Source organism: Lampris incognitus, chromosome 1, assembly GCF_029633865.1.
Source record: "Lampris incognitus isolate fLamInc1 chromosome 1, fLamInc1.hap2, whole genome shotgun sequence".
NCBI classification, from domain to species: domain Eukaryota; kingdom Metazoa; phylum Chordata; class Actinopteri; order Lampriformes; family Lampridae; genus Lampris; species Lampris incognitus.
The window spans coordinates 16,064,233-16,082,955 of record NC_079211.1 but is presented as its reverse complement, the minus strand read 5'-3'; the positions used below and the strand labels follow the sequence as shown (position 1 = coordinate 16,082,955).

At 46.1% G+C, this 18,723-nt stretch overlaps 1 protein-coding gene across 1 annotated transcript in view; it reads left to right on the top strand.

Moving 5' to 3' along the window:
- tenm1 (teneurin transmembrane protein 1) overlaps positions 1-18,723 on the top strand; it is a 231,774-nt gene that overhangs the window by 92,954 nt on the left and 120,097 nt on the right. Inside the window, exons 6-7 of the mRNA XM_056289538.1 lie at positions 748-986; positions 16,830-16,903. Coding sequence (XP_056145513.1) covers positions 748-986; positions 16,830-16,903 — 313 coding nt within the window. The remainder of the gene's footprint in view (positions 1-747; positions 987-16,829; positions 16,904-18,723) is intronic.

Genomic DNA, 18,723 nt, shown 5'->3' with positions numbered 1-18,723 from the left:
GCTGTCCGCCACGGCTGTGTCGCAGTGCCGAGTAACGTCTTCTGTTTTGCATCGTCTCGCTCCCCTCCCTGTGTTTTAAGGTAGCTGCACTGCGAGGCTTCTTCTTGCAAGTCCCCCCCCACTCCCCGTTCTGACATGTGGTAAAAATCATGTGAAATGTCATCACTTCTCAGCAGGTGGGGTTTAACTCGTCTGATCGGTGTGGGTTAAGGATCGACGTGCACATGGCAGCAAACTGGAACAGAGGGGCTGTGCTCTGTGTGACGCACCGAATCCTGAGCCAACTCATATATGACAGCTGCATCGTTTGAAATATAGCAGGAGGGGGGTCCCCTCACCAATCCCTCAACGTGGGGGCCCTTTAAATGAGTTTCAGTCACACAGAAGTCAGAGCGAGAATGAATTCCACCTGCCATAGATTTGCTTAAACCGGATGAACAAGAGATTGGGTACTTGAAAGAAGGGGATATCTGTGCTGTACTAGGCTAATTTTCCAAGCATATACTTACAGGTATCAATTGGCATGCAGATTTATTAAAATCCCTGTGCTCGTTTCCAGCTACCCCTGCTAACCTATTGTGGAGAGTCTCATATAAATGGCTCAGGCACTGTGTGCCGCTTGTGAGCCAGCACCGTGAGGACAAGAAACCGTGCTCCTCATGGTCAAGTCTACTGGTTGGAGAAGAGGACTTGGCAGATCCCTCTGGTGCTTTTTTTTACCCCCCTCCCTCCTTATTTCTTTTACAGGCACTTTCTATTCAAGCAGGGCTCCGGTTCATCGGCTCTTCTGTCAGGAGCAGGGCAGGGTTACCCTCTGACCTCTGGGACAGTGTACTCCCCTCCGCCCCGGCCGCTCCCACGTGGCAGCGTGACCAGGCCCCTGTTCACGTTCAACAAGCCTCACCGCTGCTGCAACTGGAAGTGTACGGCCCTGTCCGCCTCGCTCCTCACACTCACGCTGGCCCTGTTGCTCACTTATGTCATCGGTGAGTCACATGTCCAATACCGTGTTACGTTGTCGTGCTGGCAGTGGCCTTTTCATTTCTGCACCCAAAACCTTGTTTGTTTTGTTTTGGCAGAATTCAACAAATTTAAATGTTGGAAAACCCAATTCATGAGGGATAGTTGAGGGCTCATCAAGAGAAACCTTGTTGGACGTCCGGGTGGCGTGGCAGTCTATTCCGTTGACTACCAACACGGGGATCACCAGTTTGAATCCCCGTGTTACCTCCGGCTTGGTCGGGTGTCTCTACAGACACAATTGGCCGTGTCTGTGGGTGGGAAGCCAGATGTGGGTATGCATCCTGGTTGCTGCACTAGCGCCTCCTCTGGTCGGTTGGGGGCGCCTGTTCGGGGGGGAGGGGGAACTGGGGGGGAATACCATGATCCTCCCATGCGCTACGTCCCCCTGGCGAAACTCCTCACTGTCAGGTGAAAAGAAGCGGCTGGCGACTCCACGTGTATCGGAGGAGGCGTGTGGTAGTCTGCAGCCGTCTCCGGATCAGCAGAGGGGGTGGAGTAGCGACCGGGATGGCTCAGAAGAGTGGGGTAATTGGCCGGGTACAATTGGGGAGAAAAAGGGGGAGGGGGAAATGAGACAAAGGAGAGAGAAAAACTTATTACAAAAACAGGAATCCACAGGAGAAAAAAAAATTAAAAGTGGAATTTGATAATGCAGAATATAGCAAAGGGGTAATCAAAAAAGAATATGAATAAAGTAAACTTCTTTGATAGAAGAAATTATCGATATGGGTCAAAGCGAGATGGCAGACTATACTTTTTTTCGAGGAGTTTGTGGATGAATTGGATTAATTCCAGATGTTACTCTTGTGACTGTTTTGGAAATTGTCAATTAGCTGCCTAAAGACTAAAGGTGTGTATGAACGTGATAATTATTAATAAGGATTACATTACATTCATGTGCACATGTTTGCACAGCCCTCCATGTCTCTCTTTCACACCTGTAGCACAGGAGAACACACACGGTTATACAGTTTCATATACACACACACTCACATATACAAGTGATACAAGCATAAGCCTGTACACACAGACACACATTCACTACAGCACACACATCACCAGACTCATATCACCCTCGTTGTTTCCTGAGTTAGGGCCTGTTTTCTTATATTACTGTTCATTATATTACTGTTCCTCTCTTAGTGTACTGTTCATTTTATCGACCTTATCGCTGCTCCTCAGTTTCAGCCGTGCTGTTTTAATTGAAATGTCGGTTATTCATCCACTTGTGTTTGAGCTTGTCATTTTTTCCCCTCGCTGTTGTGTATTGTTTGTTTGTTTTCATATTGCTGGTTGTTATGGTGAGCAGTTTTCATATTCACCTCTTTTTTCTTTCATCAGGTCAAAGTCATCGCTACTCCGCTACTTTGTGTATTTTTTTACATTGTATTTAATTTTTTTTTCACTCTTGTATCTTATTACTGAAAATAAGATCCGCTCTTCACTGAGGTCGTTACAATATAGTGTGTGTGTGTGTGTGTGTGTGTGTGTGTGTGTGTGTGTTTGTAGGGCATGGGAGGGGGGGTAGGGCACCATTGGTGACCCTTGGAAATGAGCATGAATTAAAACACACATTTTTGGATAATAATGATAACAATATCGATGATAATTACAATGCTAATAATCAATGTCAATAAATTGTTCAAATAATTCATTCTTTATAAATCAATCTGTAAATCTGGTTCTCCTGAAAGGCTCCCTGCAGTTTGCCGCTCTCCTGAGTGATCCGCAAACAGGGATTACGTGGCATATCGGACACAACATGGAATTAAAATGTGTTTGGACTGCCATTTTTGTGGGTTGTGTTTTTCCCGTGGTGAAGATCTTGGACAGATTACGGCAAAGTCAAATACCAAGATCATTCATTGATCCCCTCCGATTTGTAACTATTCCCTGTCTTCTCCTCAACCTTGGCCAAGCCCCGCCACCTGCCGCCCCAAGCGGTGCTCCCCCCTTCTACCCCTCACCCTGCCAGTTCACCCCCCCCCCCATGGTGGTGCTCAAGGTCACGTCGGAGCAGGCAGGGGTTTGCATTATTCACACATAGACGTATGCATGCGCGCACACACACATGCTTAAGAACACACCGACATCACATACACACATATGTGAACATGCACACATTCACTCAAACACAAAATTGCATCACATGTGCGCACATGCAGGTCACACACGGGCATCACAGACATCTCTCTCTATCTCCATCTCTCTCTCTCATGCACACACAAACACACACACACACACAAATAAACACACACGCACACACAAATCCATGCAGATTAATCCCCGGGCTCAGCCATGCTATTCCATTAATGTCCCGGCCCTGGTAATTAGTGTGTTAGTGAGCAGCGTGAGTGATGACTTCAAGACGACATCACCTCCTAATTGGTGTCACGCTCCACTCCTGTCTGCTAAAGATTGATCTTCATGTTGACGTCACCATAGCGACCACGCCAAGCAGAATGGGTTGTGCATGTAGATGATATGTTACCATGTAAATCAAAGATATTCAAATACGAGATCAATGGGGGTCGTGGACTTAACGTTTTAGTTAGAGGGATTAGGCTCTTTCATCAGCTGATGAATCGTTGATCAGTTAATTAACAACCACTGACGGGGGGGGGGAAACAGCTCTGCTTTTAACCAGAACAAAGATGATCCCCAAAATAACCCATTTGAACCTCAACTTTTTTGGTCCTGGCTGTATGTTGTTCTGATCTCTGTGACTTCATGAGGCACATGGGCCCTCTGTATGAGCGTTTATGTACTTTTTGTATTACAACCCAGGCAATATGATATGAAAAGTGCCTTTTTTTGTTAGCAAGTTAAATGCCAATAGTAATCATTAATTATAAATTATCTTGTTACTAGCCACATTTCTATTAATGAGATATATTTTATGTAGGTGGGAAGTGCAGTATACTGCTGATTTGAAGCAGTGTTATGATGTCTAGTGAACAAACAGTGGTTTTGCTAGAAACACCTCTTGTACCCCAAGTTTCTGGGCCCTGTTTTCCTGAATCAAGGCACACAGTGCAAAGCGCAGTCGACGGTGTAAAGCGCAGAGAGCACAGGGCGAGGGGAAATGACTTTTGGTACTTTCATGGCAGGAGGCGCACAGCACACCTCCGGGACATTTGGAAACAGGACAGGATTAGGAAGAATACATGAACAATGGGTGTCGTATGGGCTGGCGTTGAATGAACCACTCAAATGTCCTCTTATCCTCCCCTTTAAAAGGAGAGCGCTGCGCACCGCGGCGCTCTGCCAATTTGGTGATGGGAGCAACGGGGCGCAGTCCAGACCCAGGCTGCAAAAAAAAGAAAAAAGAAACGGTGCCAATCGGGGCCGCGTGAACTGCAACTTTTGGCACGGATCCATCAAACGGATCTGTACCTTCATCCAAACGCACAATGGCCCAATAACGGCATGGGTCTCAATCACACGTGTGTGTCTAATACAGGCAGGGGCTGGCCCATTTCATTGAGGAAAAAAGGTTTCCTGTCGGGCCAAAATGTGGTATGGATCTGCAAACCACATCCAGAGCTGCTCTCGTTTTGCACTCGTTTAAAAAGTTTTAGAAACAACAGGGTATGCACAAATACAAGTTTTCAGGACAGAGCTGTCTTATCAAATATTACGCACCTTCCTTTACACAAACATCCTCTCTCTGATGAGCTCCGAACAGGCGAGTAAATAGGCTTACTTTCCACCTTCTTTCGATTGAAGTGGTTAGGCTTACTTTCTTCGATAGCTTGTACTGCATTTCATACTGCAAATCCAGGCCACCCATTCAAAATGGATGTTATCCTGAATGCACACAGTGTTCATCTCAGGTCAGAATTTCACACAGTCGCAGATTTGGGTGTAAGATTATCCACCGGTAGTCTGGAGGAAGAAGACTGATCAGCATTGTCATCTGCCACAGTGATACTGAGCAACAAACACATCAATCTATAGCAAACCTTTAATTAAACCAAATCAAACGTTAATGTTTAGCTTTGTATTTTAGCACCTTCTCATCTGCATTCAACACACAACTTCCTCCTTCATCTTCTTTTCTTCCTTTTATAGCTGACGACACATTTCCTGTGTGGGTGCGGATGCTGGTGGCACCAATACAAAATAGCATGTAGAGGAGCAATTACGCAATGGTAATACATTGAATGGCTGTTGCTCCAAAATGCTGCTGGGAAAAGGTGTCAAATAGGGCAGTTTGTAACATGAAGAAGTTATGGATAACCATTTACACAGGTAGGTAGGTGCAGTCCAGACAGTTAACCATGCATGAAGCCTTTTAGGAGGTATAGGAACCTATGCCTATATTGCGATACAGGGGTCTATTTAGGTGCCCTTGTGCCAACTACGACTACTACTATTACTACTTTTGGCTGCTCCCGTTAGGGGTCGCCAGAGCGGATCATCAGTTTCCATCTCTTCCTGTCCTCTGCATCTTCCTCTCTCACCACATCCATAAACCTCCACTTTGGCCTTCTTCTTTTCCTCTTCCCTGGCAGCTCCATATTCAGCATCCTTCTCCCAATATACCCAGCATCTCTCCTCCACACGTCCAAGCCATCTCAATCTTGCCTCTCTTGCTTTGTCTCCAAACCATCCAACCTGAGCGGTCCCTCTAATATACTCGTTCCTAATCCTGTCCTTCTTCGTCACTCCCAATGAAAATCTTAGCATCTTCAACTCTGCCACCTCCAGCTCCGCCTCCTGTCTTTTCGTCAGTGCTACTGTCTCCAAACCATATAACACAGCTGGTCTCACAACCATCTTGTAAACCTTCCCTTTGACGCTTGCTGGTACCCTTCTATCACAAATCACTCCTGACACTCTTCTCCACCCACTCCACCCTGCCTGCACTCTCTTCTTCACCTCTCTTCCACACTCCCCGTTACTTTGAACAGTTGGCCCCAAGTATTTAAACTCATATGCCTTCATCACCTCTACTCCTTACATCTTCATCATTCAACTGTCCTCCCTCTCAGTCACGCATATGTATTCCGTCTTGCTCCTACTGACTTTCATTCCTCTTCTCTCCAGTGCATACCTCCACCTCTCCAGGCTCTCCTCAACCTGCAGTCTACTCTCGCCGCTACAGATCACAATGTCATCCACAAACATCATAGTCCACGGAAGTTCCTGCCTGATCTTATCCATCAACCTGTCCATCACCACTGCAAACAAGAAAGGGCTCAGAGCCGATCCTTGATGTAATCCCACCTCCACCTTGTACCCATCTGTCTTTCCAACCACACACCTCACCACTGTCACACTGCCCTCATACGTATCCTGCACCACTCCTACATATTTCTCTGCCACTCCTGACTTCCTCATACAATACCACACCTCGTGTCTCGGCACCCTGTCATATGCTTTCTGTAAATCTACAAAGACAATGCAACTCCTTCTGACCTTCGCTATACTTCTCCATCAACATTCTCAAAGCAAACATTGTATCTGCAGTGCTCTTTCGTAGCATGAAACCATACTGCTGATCGCTAATCGTCACCTCTCCTCTTAACCTAGCTTCTATTCCTCTTTCCCATAGCTTCATGCTGTGGCTGATCAACTTTATACCTCTGTAGTTGCTACAGTTCTGCACATTGCCCTTATTCTTGAAAATTGGTACCAGTGTGCTTCTTCTCCACTCCTCAGACATCCTCTCACTTTCCAAGAATGTGTTAAACAATCTAGTTATAAACCCCACTGCCATCTCTCCTAAACACCTCCCTGCCTCCACAAGCATGCCCTTGTGCCAACTCAAGGGACTAAAATGACACAAAGATCAAGTGTGCCTTACACTATGTGCCATTAACCTAGTCCAAGCTGGCGGGCAGCGCAAAATAATGGTCATCCTTGAATACAGTATACCACTGGATTGCCAATGACAGCTGCTTACTGCACCTCGCCTCCCACTCAGCTCATGTTGAATCACCAAAATACCAGCGGGTGCAGTGTGAGGAGGAATCATCGCTGCTCCTCCAGAAAACGACACTTCGCTGGTACAAAGCCGCACTTTGTGCCACGTGCTTGCATATAAATTGGGCCCTCTGTGTGCGTCGTAGAGGGCCCGAGATTTTGTAATCTCAGTGGTAGTGTTCTTCTCCAGCCTCATCAAATGATAGCCATGCTAAATTACACCCTACAACCTCAAAGCTCTGTGAGAATTGGGCGACCCGCTTGTTAATTTGGAGAAAGCTAGTCTCACAAATAACGAAGCAAACAATATTATGTCTCAAATTAAGCATTCCAATTAACACAACAATAGGCCCTTGCATGATTAGATTGATAATGCAATGCCCAAGTGATAGCAGCCTGGGCCCCTGTTGTCAAGCGCTAAAGACAGCCTCCCTTTTTTCTTCTACCCCTTCCCCTCTCCTCCTCTACTCCTCCCTTGCCCCCTGGTGTTGCATGGGCTGTGAATAGCTTTGTTAATTTGTTTGTCTCCCTACACGCCCCTCCCTCCTGCAGTCGTAGCATGTTATTAAGCACAACACGACCATCAGATATGAGGAGCAGGCATTATGATAGCCGACGGGGCATTAAAGGAGAGATAGAGGACAGATAAATATTGTATCTGTAATCTTGATGAATATTGTCGCCGACAACACCAGTGGCAACTCATTTTCTATTTTAATCTTAAAATGAGCCCTGCCTCTTGTAATGTTACAATTTGCTCTGCCTCTATCATCCCGTGGATCTGGCAACGTGGAGGATTGGAGCCATTGGAAAGATCCAATGGCGATTAATGGTAACAATTCTCAAATTTTGAATCCGGCGTAAGAAAGGCGGTGATATGAAAAGCTTAGCGGGGAGCTTATGATGCAACGCATATGAAGTGAGCAAGACAGCAGCCCCATGCTATCAAATCATCACATTCCTATCAAAACACATAAATCAGATACACCCATGTGCACACAAGTTTTAATATGTAAGTTATGGGCTTTTTTACACGCCATATTGTAACGATGATTAATAATCATAATAATGATTGCATTTGATATCGTTGCAGTAACAAGCTGCCTTCTCCCAACTGTTTCAGATATCACTGGAAGTGTTTGGTCACTGCTTTTGTGGGACCAGGCGTCTTGCAGTGTTTGTTTTGCCCCCCGCATGCTTCACAGTATTAGAGGAGCAACCCTGGACAACACAGGTCGAAAAGAGAGATTTAGCTCTCGTCTCCCTTTACTGCCCAATCTAGTGGATTGAATGAAGTTAATGTTTCGTTGTTACTGCTGTGTTCAATAGACAAGATGAAGGTGTACAATCAAAGATAAATTGGAGGTAATGAGTGGGGGAATGATCAACACTCGAGTTTCGGCTGATTCCGCGGCTGCTTAGCAACAGCAACAACATGAAAAGTCCCGGCAACCCGCTGTGCTTTTTGACGTGAAAATAAGCATCAGTATGAGTCGTGTTTATCAAACACATACAGGGTGATGGGGTGCTGAGGAGAACCTTCTATAGCAGCTGCCATCGGGTTCAGAAGCAGGATCACTTCTTTTCATATCAGGTGTAAAAAAAACAAAACAAAACGTCTCAATACCATTGTTGCAGCATCATAATGCGCGCTCTCATAAAGTCTTAAGTACATAGGGCGTCCGGGTAGCATAGCGGTCTATTCTGTTGCCTACCAACACAGGGATCGCCGGTTCGAATCCCCGTGTTACCTCCGGCTTGGTAGTGCGTCCCTACAGACACAATTGGCTGTGTCTGCGGGTAGGAAGCCAGATGTGGGTACGTGTCCTGGTCGCTGCACTAGCGCCTCCTCTGGTCGGTCGGGGCGCCTGTTCGGGGGGGGGGCATGGCATGATCCTCCCACATGCTACATCCCCCTGGTGAATCTCCTCACTGTCAGGTGAAAAGAAGCGGCTGGCGACTCCACATGTATCGGAGGAAGCGTGTGGTAGTCTGCAGCCCTCCCCGGATCGGCAGAGGGGGTGGAGCAGCGACCAGGACGGCTCGGAAGCAGAGTTGTAAAAACGAGGTCTAGAAAGTAAAAGTCCAAACCATGTATTTGCTCCACTCATGCACTACACCAGCAGATTCTGGTCAACACCACTCTAAAAGTAGGTAGAGAAAACTACCTAATGACATCAGCTGGTTTAGTAACATGGTTGGAGCAAATACACGGTTTGGACATTTACTTTCTGGACCTCGTTTTTACAACTCTGCTCGGAAGAGTGGGGTGATTGGCTGGATACAATTGGGGAGGGAAAAAAATGGGGGTGTCTCAATACCATTGTTGCAGCAGCATAATGTGGGGTGTCATAAAGACTTAGGTACATATTGGCACATATAGCACAGAGACAAAGGGAGAACGCATCAGGCACACGGAGACAGAGCAAAATATACAACAGACTACTAAAACATACTTGAGCGATAGCGAGGGAACGGTATTATCTAAATTAATCCTGTTTGCGTGTGTAGTTTGCTCTGTACCGAGGAGGTTGCTGTCTGTTTCCTTATTTTATTAGTACTAATTTTCACATTTAATATTGTTTTGCGGAAACAGATGATATTCGCAACAAATTAGTCTCAAAAACAAGCTATTATGGAGCCGAGCAACGGGAAGAGCCTTTGGCCTAATATCATTTAGCATGGGCTAATGGAGCTGTTGTCATGGTATCTACCAAATAGGGTGCGAGATCAAAGCAGCCCATTTTCCGAATATCACCAAACATATCAGTCTTCATAATATACATTATGAATGCATTTGATTGCTGCACTCAAAAAGGGGGTGTAGCCTGTAGCGTGTTGCCGCCATAGGCAAGAATAAAAGCCTGCACAGGGGGGGGAAAAAACAAAACCACAAGAGAGTCTTTGCATGAAAATGCATGAAAACAGTCTCCAACACCGTGGTGCACGGATATGGTTTCCAAAACGGCATGCAGAATGGTGCAGCATGAGGGAAGGAGTTGTGCAAGACTAATCCAACACCATAAGCCGATAACAAAAAGAATAGACATGACTTTGATAGTACAGTGAGCACAGTCGGTAAGACTGGACCGGATGGGGAAATAAAAAAGTAAGAGGAACGAGGGCTCTGGTCAGTCCACATAGCAGGTGGCGGGTGGGAAAGCAGATTATTGTGTGGGTGTGCGGCGGGTAGAGGTGTCGTAGCGTCAGCTGAATGGGGTGATGGGTGTTAGGGAAAAAGCTGTTGAGGTGGCAAGTACTCCTGATCTTATTGGTTCAGTCACTCGTCTCGAAATAAAAAAAAAAGTATTTTTTGAACAGGTGGCTTCTGGGGCTGTCCTTGCCAAAGGGTTGGTGACAATACTTCCTGCTGTCTTCTTCATTCCGGCGTAATGCGACTCATGTATCTGGGAACAGTATCACAACTTGTCTTCTGCTTTTATTTTGCGGTTGCTTCTCTATTTGCAATTTAAGCTGCTCTCCTGTAGCGTGCGTCATCGCTGCGTTTTAATGCAGAAAATATGTACATTATGAGTCAAGTTTGGCAGATCAATCGATTGATCATATAAGGTAACAGGCACCCAATTATCTGCCATGCGGCACCCACTCTGTGGGACTGGCTGTCACCACCGCGTTGTGGTAATTGACAGAATCCTTCTTCATAAAAGTGCGCCGGCAGAAGACAGTCCAGTAAGACGCGAGCACGGCCTCCACAATGGCTCCATCATCACCAGAGTCGCGATGCTCCCGTGCTTTCCGGGGCACTTTATTTCGTCGCCGTCGTCTCTCGGTAGACTGTTTTTAATCTTCTGTGTAATTAGAGCTCACATCCAAAAGGTTCTCCTCGTAAAAGCCGAGGAAAAATGGCCACTGTGCATATCTGTCCGTGTGCTTGAGCACGTGCCTCCGAGTGTGCACGAGCGCTGGCGCATGCAAGTTCGCGCGTGCTGGTGATTGTGTGTGTATCTGCGTGCGATGGGGGAATGTGTGTGTGTGTGGTAAAACACTTGAAAATCCTTGATCTGGTTTACTTGCATATTGTGTTGTCCGTGTGTGTCTGCTTGTGTCTCAGAGTGTGTGTGTTCGTACAGCCGCGTGTGAACGTGCACGTGAGAGAAAAAACGCACAAGCTTGTGCGTGAGTGTGCACATGTGTCGGTATGTATATATGTGTATAAGTGTGTGTGTGTGCCTCCCAGTCATGCAGTCTCTCAGCCAGCCCCTTCATGCCTCATTGGGGTCTATATTGATTGGTCCAGTTTCTCTTTGTTTTCAGACCTCTACTCTGGTCCTCTGATGCAGCTCTAAGAAACCCAGTGGCCTCTGCTAAAACGAGCGAAACAACAAGAGGAGCCTTTGGTAAAATTGCTTTAAATGGCCAGACAGGCTTTGGTCAGAAAGCTCTGAATGATGAGAGAGCCCTTTGGAAAAATGTCTCCAGAAGGTCAGACAGGCCTTGCTAAAATCACCGCAGCAGCCGTGATCAGGCACACGCGCGCGCACACACACACACACACACACACACACACACACACACACACACACACACACACACAAACATGGCGTCGATTTCCTGTTCATTTAATACCAGCCTCTCTTTTATAACATGACTCAGCTCTCTCAGCTTGTAGATAGGAAAAGAGAGCAAGGGAGAGGGGGAGAGCGGGAAGGATTGGGACAGGGAGCGGGGATGTGTCTAGAAATGAAAGCATAGCACATAAAAATGAGAGAACCGGGGGTATCTGTGGCCTTTTTGCTTCCAAATTTGAGCCAGCACCTCGGTGATGAGGAATATACACAGTAAACTGCTCCACAGGGACTACAAGGAATTGCACTACCGTCTACCCCAAGAGGGAGACGCGCATCTTACCCACATCCCCCATACACGTCTGTATTCATCTTCTCCTTTTTCCTTATATCCCTTTATCAATCTCTAAATTTGTACACCACCAAGGTCACAGAGTCCACAGGTTCATATGCACAGCAGTCAAAAGGAGTGATTCACCCCCCCCCCATCTCTCTCTCTGTCTCCCTCTCACTCTCTCTCACTGCATCCATGTCTGAGCACACTCAACACGCATGCATGCACGCACAGCAATGACCCAAGTGCTAGGTGCTGTCAATGAGATGGTGAAGGAGTGGGAGAAAAACACTGCATTACCTCTTGTCTGTCAGATCTGGAGCGAGGGATGGCAAGAAGGATGGCAGGGGAGCAGGCAGACCCCCCAGACATTCAGCCGCTGCCATACCATCTGAGTCACATACAGATTTGTTTTACTGGTTTTCAAGCCCTTCTCCTTCACTCCCCTGCACACTCATTTCCCCCATTTGTCTTCCTCTGTCTCTGTCTCTGTCATGCTGCTCTCATTTTCGCTCTCCTCCCCTCTTTTTTTTCCTTCCGTCTCTTACTCTCCCTCTGCCTCCTTCGTCTGGTGCTCTTCTCTCCAGTCTCTCCGAAGTTTTGGCTTTGCTGGTGGCTACCCGAGCCATACAGAACTTGGATGAGCAATTGCTTTTACTGTACATGGTAAACCACTCAGTAAATTGAATGACTGATGCTTTTTAAAGCGTTTGCTGCTGGCTAAGGCAGCCGTAGTCTTTGGCTGTCAAACGTAATATAGTCGGCAGTTAGCCATATGTCTGAGAGAAAAGAACTCGGCGATTAAGCTTGGGTGTGTTTCCTTGCGAGCGAGAGTATTGATAAATCATTTTTAACTGACTGCAGTGCTACCTTGGGCTCTAATGGTTATCGATAAGACAGTATATTCACAGTCTATCTCGCCCATTGTGTCCTCACAGCACAGCCCAGCCCGACTATGAACACCACTTACCCACATATGCCACAACCACCACCCCCCCATCCCCGATACTACACACACACAAATATACGCACACATACTGTACATACACAAGTACAAACACAGACACAAAATCCCCACCACTCTCTCTCTCTCTCTCTCTCTCTCTCTCTCTCTCTCTCTCTCTCTCTCTCTCTCATTCCCACCACACACTCTCACTCTCTCTCTCTCTCTCTCTCTCTCTCTCTCTCTCTCTCTCTCTCTCTCTCTCTCTCTCTCTCTCTCTCTCTCTCTCTCTCTCATTCCCAGCACCTCTCTCTCTCTCTCCCAGCATATATCTCTCTCATTTCCAGCATATCTCTCTCTCTCACTCCCAGCATCTCTCTCTCGCTCTCTCTCTCTCAGCAAAGATCTAATCCCCTATATGGAACCCACAGACAATCATCTCTATCTAATCTTCAACTGCAGCAACAACAGCAGCAGCAGTAGTGGTGGCAAGCTAGTGTTACTGATGCATTTAGCAGCTGAAATACAACAGTCTATTTTTTTTTTTGTGTGCAAAGCCCGGCTACCTGGAGAGGCTGAGGACAAACGGGATTTAGTAGGAGTTGCTATCTACCGAAGTCAAAATAAAGACATGACATCCATGCATCTTTGCACTTCAGCTGGAAGAACATTCAACAGCCGGCACAACAGCATTTTTTTTTCTTCTCCTCTCTCTCACCTCACGCTGTTCAACGTGAAGTCCGTGCTATCTCGGAGACAGTAGCTACTCTCCTCTCCACCATGTTCTCATTTTTTCTCCACAGTGGTTGGAGCCGCAAACCAGCAATATCCCCCATCAAGCACTTCCTCCACACATACCCCCCAAACGCACACTCACACACAACCTACAGTGCGGCACTATCCTCTTCAACTTGCCACATCTTCCACGCATACCGCTGTGAGATTTCTGAGTGGAGGAACAGTGCAGAGGCCCTTCACAGCAGTGCTGTCCTATTACCTCTGGTAGTCATCTCACTGTCACACTGATCAATGATTCATGTATGTGAGGGCCTAGGCCTGTTAGCTCACCGCACTTCAGCCGGCTGCCAACGCTCTGCTGCTCTACTCCTGTATAATGACTGGACTCGCCTGGTGCCTGTCTCTAATGTGTCACTGTTTGTGTTTCTCTGTGTATCTGTGTGCGGGCACGAGCGCAAGAACGATGGACAAAGAGGAAGTGGGAGTCAGGTAGATAGACAGGGGGAAAAGAGAACGTGTGGCAAAGGTGCATGCTGAGTTCAAGCCCCGAGTAAAACTGTCATGTTTGTCGAGCGTTTCGTGAGCTTTAGCGTGTCCGTGAGCGTTCGCGGGCACAAGTATATGTGCTTCTTTTAGCAGGATGCACGCGTACACTGAGACATCCGCCCCACTCTTTCCAATCACTTTCCCGGGGCCTTATCCCTCCTTGCTGCAGCGCGTGCTCCGTGACTCTGGACGCTAAGTGTTCTTGTGAAAGGTCAACAAGCACAGAAAAGGAGCGATGGAATGAGAGACACCGGGGGGGGGGGGGGATGACAGAGAGCGAGACAGAGAGAGCGAGGAGTGGGGGGTAAGGCTGATGAAGAACAGATGAAAAAGCTGGGTCTGAGGGTTTTTGTTGATGAGGGAATAAGTGGCGAGTAGGAGAATTGAAATTGAGAAGAGCGCATGAGGACTGTCGCCGTAGTGTTAAACAGGAGTGGGAACACTCGGGGCACTGAGGAAGAGAAACAAAAGGTGGTGGTGGGGGGTGGGGGGGTGCAGACGAGTGGAGGAGAGAAGAGAACAGTGCCTAAGAGACTGCATGGCGAAAATACTGAAGGTATCAAACGCATCAGTTCGGGAATAACTTGTCACCCTTCAGTGAGCAATCTCACAGACTCTAATTTATGGAGCTATGATGGGTTGTTCCACTCCGCTGGCAAATATAATACAAACAATGATGATGCATACAAACGTACCGTTGTAGGTGCAAAACTATATTTCGTGTCTAATCCTGATAGAAGGCAGTCGATGATGGGCGGTAATTCAAATGAAACCAGTGCAGGATTTTTCCTCAAATCTGCCGTGGTTATATGAATTGAGATGATATGTTTTACCCCGAGCTCCCTTCTGTCGGCATAGTTCATTATTTTTCCTCATCCCAAGAGCTACAAAATTGCAAGAATTTACCATTCTTACAGATGGGATTTTGCAAAGATTTGAGCCCGTGAAATGAGTAGTAGTACCAAGCAGGTCGTTTTTGGTTACAGCCCACCCACCACCACCCCACCCCCACATTAGAACGTGTCATCACAACTAATTTCAAACGCAGTCTATTCAGGGGAAAAATCCTCGCACCTGGCGTTCTCGAATACGAAAACATATAAAGTACAGTGGAGATGATTTTGAAAATAAGTGACTTGTTTCCGCAAGGATGTGAAGAGCCTGTGTGTGTGTGTGTGTGTGTGTGTGTGTGTGTGTGTGTGTCCGTGTCTGGTCTCGTCACCAGCTGACAGTTCAATTAGTCTGAACTAAATGATGCATGACGTCTCCCTCATGGCCCCGGTAATCGTCACTGTTCTGCTTTGAAGAGCTCATATTGTGCATGAGTAGATAGCTAAACCAACAGAGGCTCGGGCTTGTCAGAAGTTGAAATGTTGAAATATGTGATTTGCTGATCCCTGCTGATGGTCGAGTCAAGCACGGGACCAAATCGGCTTCGACTCGCAGAGCTCATCATATATTTCTCGTGATTTTGTTTGTTTTGTTTTTTTGAAGAAAATTATTTTATTCACCACACAATGTGCGATGTAACACGGCTGGGTGACTTCGAACGATGAGGAGCTCTAATTGGGTATTCCCCATCACGTGTGTGTTAAGTGCTTGTGTTAAGTATATGTGTAGGTGTGGTGCAGTATGTCCATTAAAGTGAGCATAATGTTTTGTTCGTGTGCATCATAGTGTTGGGCGATGTTGTATAACTGTGAATTTGGTTTTTTTTCTAAGCAGCCGATTTTTTTATTTTTTGCAAGTGTGTCAAGTGATTTTCTTGGTGTCGGCAATCAGCGGACCAAAGACAAGATAGCGGAGATGTTTGAAGTTGTTAGAAGTTCCTTACCTTGATCTGCATGCAACAGCCATCCTGTGACTGTCACCACTTCATAGTTAACTTTGTGATTCCAGCCTCTGCCTTTGTTTGATGTGCCAAATGTGTCAGGGAGCCCGAAAAAAAAAGAAGAAGAAGAAAAAAAGAACGTCAAATGATTCATTTCATTTGCTTTTCATTCTCCATACCAGCAAAGGGACATCACCTTTTTTAGTTTCGCTCTAACTAGAAAATGAAAGAACATGCCATTGTGTCGGAACAAAGCCCTGTGATTGGCCAGAGCAGGGCGAGGTTTTTTTTTTTTAAACTGTATGTTTAATTGACAGAGAGTAACTAATTTTCTTAATGGGCATGTGTTGGATGTTTTTATTTAACATATTGGATTGTTGTCCGAGTAAACAGTTTTACAGTGGGAGGGAGGCTGTATCCTCCCCTATCCTTTGTTGTTTAAAAGACCCATATGGATTGTGAATCGGCGGCATCTTTCAAAGCGTCATTAGTCATGCATAAAAGAGTGTGTTAGGGCTTTAATACCAGCCTTGGGCTCAGGCTCTGAAGATCTCCCTTAATTGCCCACCTCTGCCATCCTTTTTTTTTTTTGAGTGCATGTGTGTGTGTGTGTGTGTGTGTGCGTGTTGGTCTGCAAGTATATCTGTATGTGTGCATTCTCGTGTGTATGCGTTAATTGCTAACTGCTTTGCTGAGCACTAATACGCACATGAACTTAGCGAGTGCTTTAAAATGAGCAGTGAAGAAGATTCAGACACACCCCTCAGCATGCCATGAATAATGATCTATGTTTCCCCTCTGCTCTTCCTCTCTTGATCTCTTTCTCACTTTTTGTGACTGTCTGTATGTGTTTTGCTATGTCTTGTATGCATATGTGTGTGTGTGTGTGTGTGTTGGATTCTCTCTGCCAACCTCCCTGCTTTTGTGTGGTGTGTGTGTGTGCGCACGCGCGCGCAGCGGTTCACCTGTTAGGTCTGACCTGGCATCTGCGGCATGGCGAGAACCAGCTGTATGAGAATGGCCTGAGCTCCGCGGATCATCAGCAGGAGGATGGCAGCAAGACCCGACCCACCAGCTCCATCCATCCCCTGGACACCTTCAACCCTGAGCACACACACGCTGGTGACAGAGGTGGGCCAACACACAGGGGCACACACAGACTCACACACACAAACACACACACACACACTGAGGGGCAGATGTACGAACAGTCAGCGCAAACCCTTTTTTGGGGTGTTAAAAATCTACTGTTGAGATTTACAACAATGTGAATTTTGCACAAATGCACAGAGGAAATTGTTGGGTCAAACTTTTTTTGCACTTCAGTCTCATTGCATAGGCATTTATACGAGTTACCCTTTTTAAAAGGGGCAAAATGTTGGGAGGACATTATGGAAATAAAACCCAAGTGCAATTTATCAGGACTGTTAGTAAATAAGATCTTGGCGCCACTTAGTCCCCCTGAAAATCTTAACTCTTTGCTCTGCTGACTTGGCTACGAAGATGCCACAGGATACAGTGAGAGCGTGCCAGAAAGCAGTTTTTTCTACAAGTATAAAAAAAAATATTTACATCATTCTTGATTTGCTAGAGGAAATAAAAGAAGATCTGGAGTCACAAACCAGAAGGAAACGTGCAATCCTGGCAAATAATACTCCTGGGCGCACTTCATTTAATTGCCTTGAGTTCTTTCTGGCAAACAGTGGCATCTCAATACAATATAATACAATACAATATAATACAACACAAACAACATTATTAATCCTGCTAGGGAAAATTTATTTGGAGTACCTTGTTTTACACAAAACACAGTAACATAAAAACAAACAAATAATACAAACAATAAATAATAACACTCCAGTAGCTAAATGTGGGATACAATCTTTAAGCTCTATAAGTAATTGATCATATTACCTATAGATCTTATAGATTTTACTCTCTTTGCTGAAATGTTCTGTTTTTCAAACTATGAAAAAAAAATTCCATTCCATCTACCAAGCTGCTCAGGGTCGCGGGATGCTAGAGCCTATCCCAGCAGTCATTGGGCGGCAGGTGGGGAGACACCCTGGACAGGCCGCCAGGCCATCACAGGGCCGACGCATTCACACCTAGGGACAATTTAGTACCGCCGATTCACCTGACCTACATGTCTTTGGACTGTGGGAGAACATGCAAACTCCACACAAAGGATGACCTAGGATGACCCCAAAGGTTGGAGGACTACCCCGGGGTTTGAATCCTTGACCTTCTTGCTGTGAGGCGACCACGCTAACCACTACGCCACCGTGTCGCCATTATGAAACAAAAATTAAACGATTGAAAAAAATGGGTTCAAAATGAGATGAAAATCAGAGACGGATCACCCATGCTGTCGCAAGTCAACGATACACTAGTGTTAAGTGTGCAGAATCATATACGGTTCCCAGATGACCACGATGCTTTCAATGCAGCCAAACAGGGGTTTTATGTTGGAACAGAGTTAATCAAATGGACCTGAACCAATTGAAAGGACACACGCGCGAAACTTGTTTTTATACCGGCAGTCACATTTAGATTAACAAGACCGCACCTGTGTTCATTTCAGTAGATGCCGCAGTTTTAGGAGATGCCACACTAAATTCTCCACCCTCATTGGTGCAAATCGTTGTCAAGCTTGCGCTAATTTGCACTTCTTTTAATAGATGTACACCATAGCAAAATATACTGTGCACAGGAGAGGGGGGCTGCATACGCCCGAGCCCATGCCCCTTTTCTATGAAAATGTAGTGTACTTATTGTATCAACAGAGGGCATAACCCAAATTTTCTGCGTGGTAACACATTGGATGTGCGCAGACAGGCAAAAACCCACC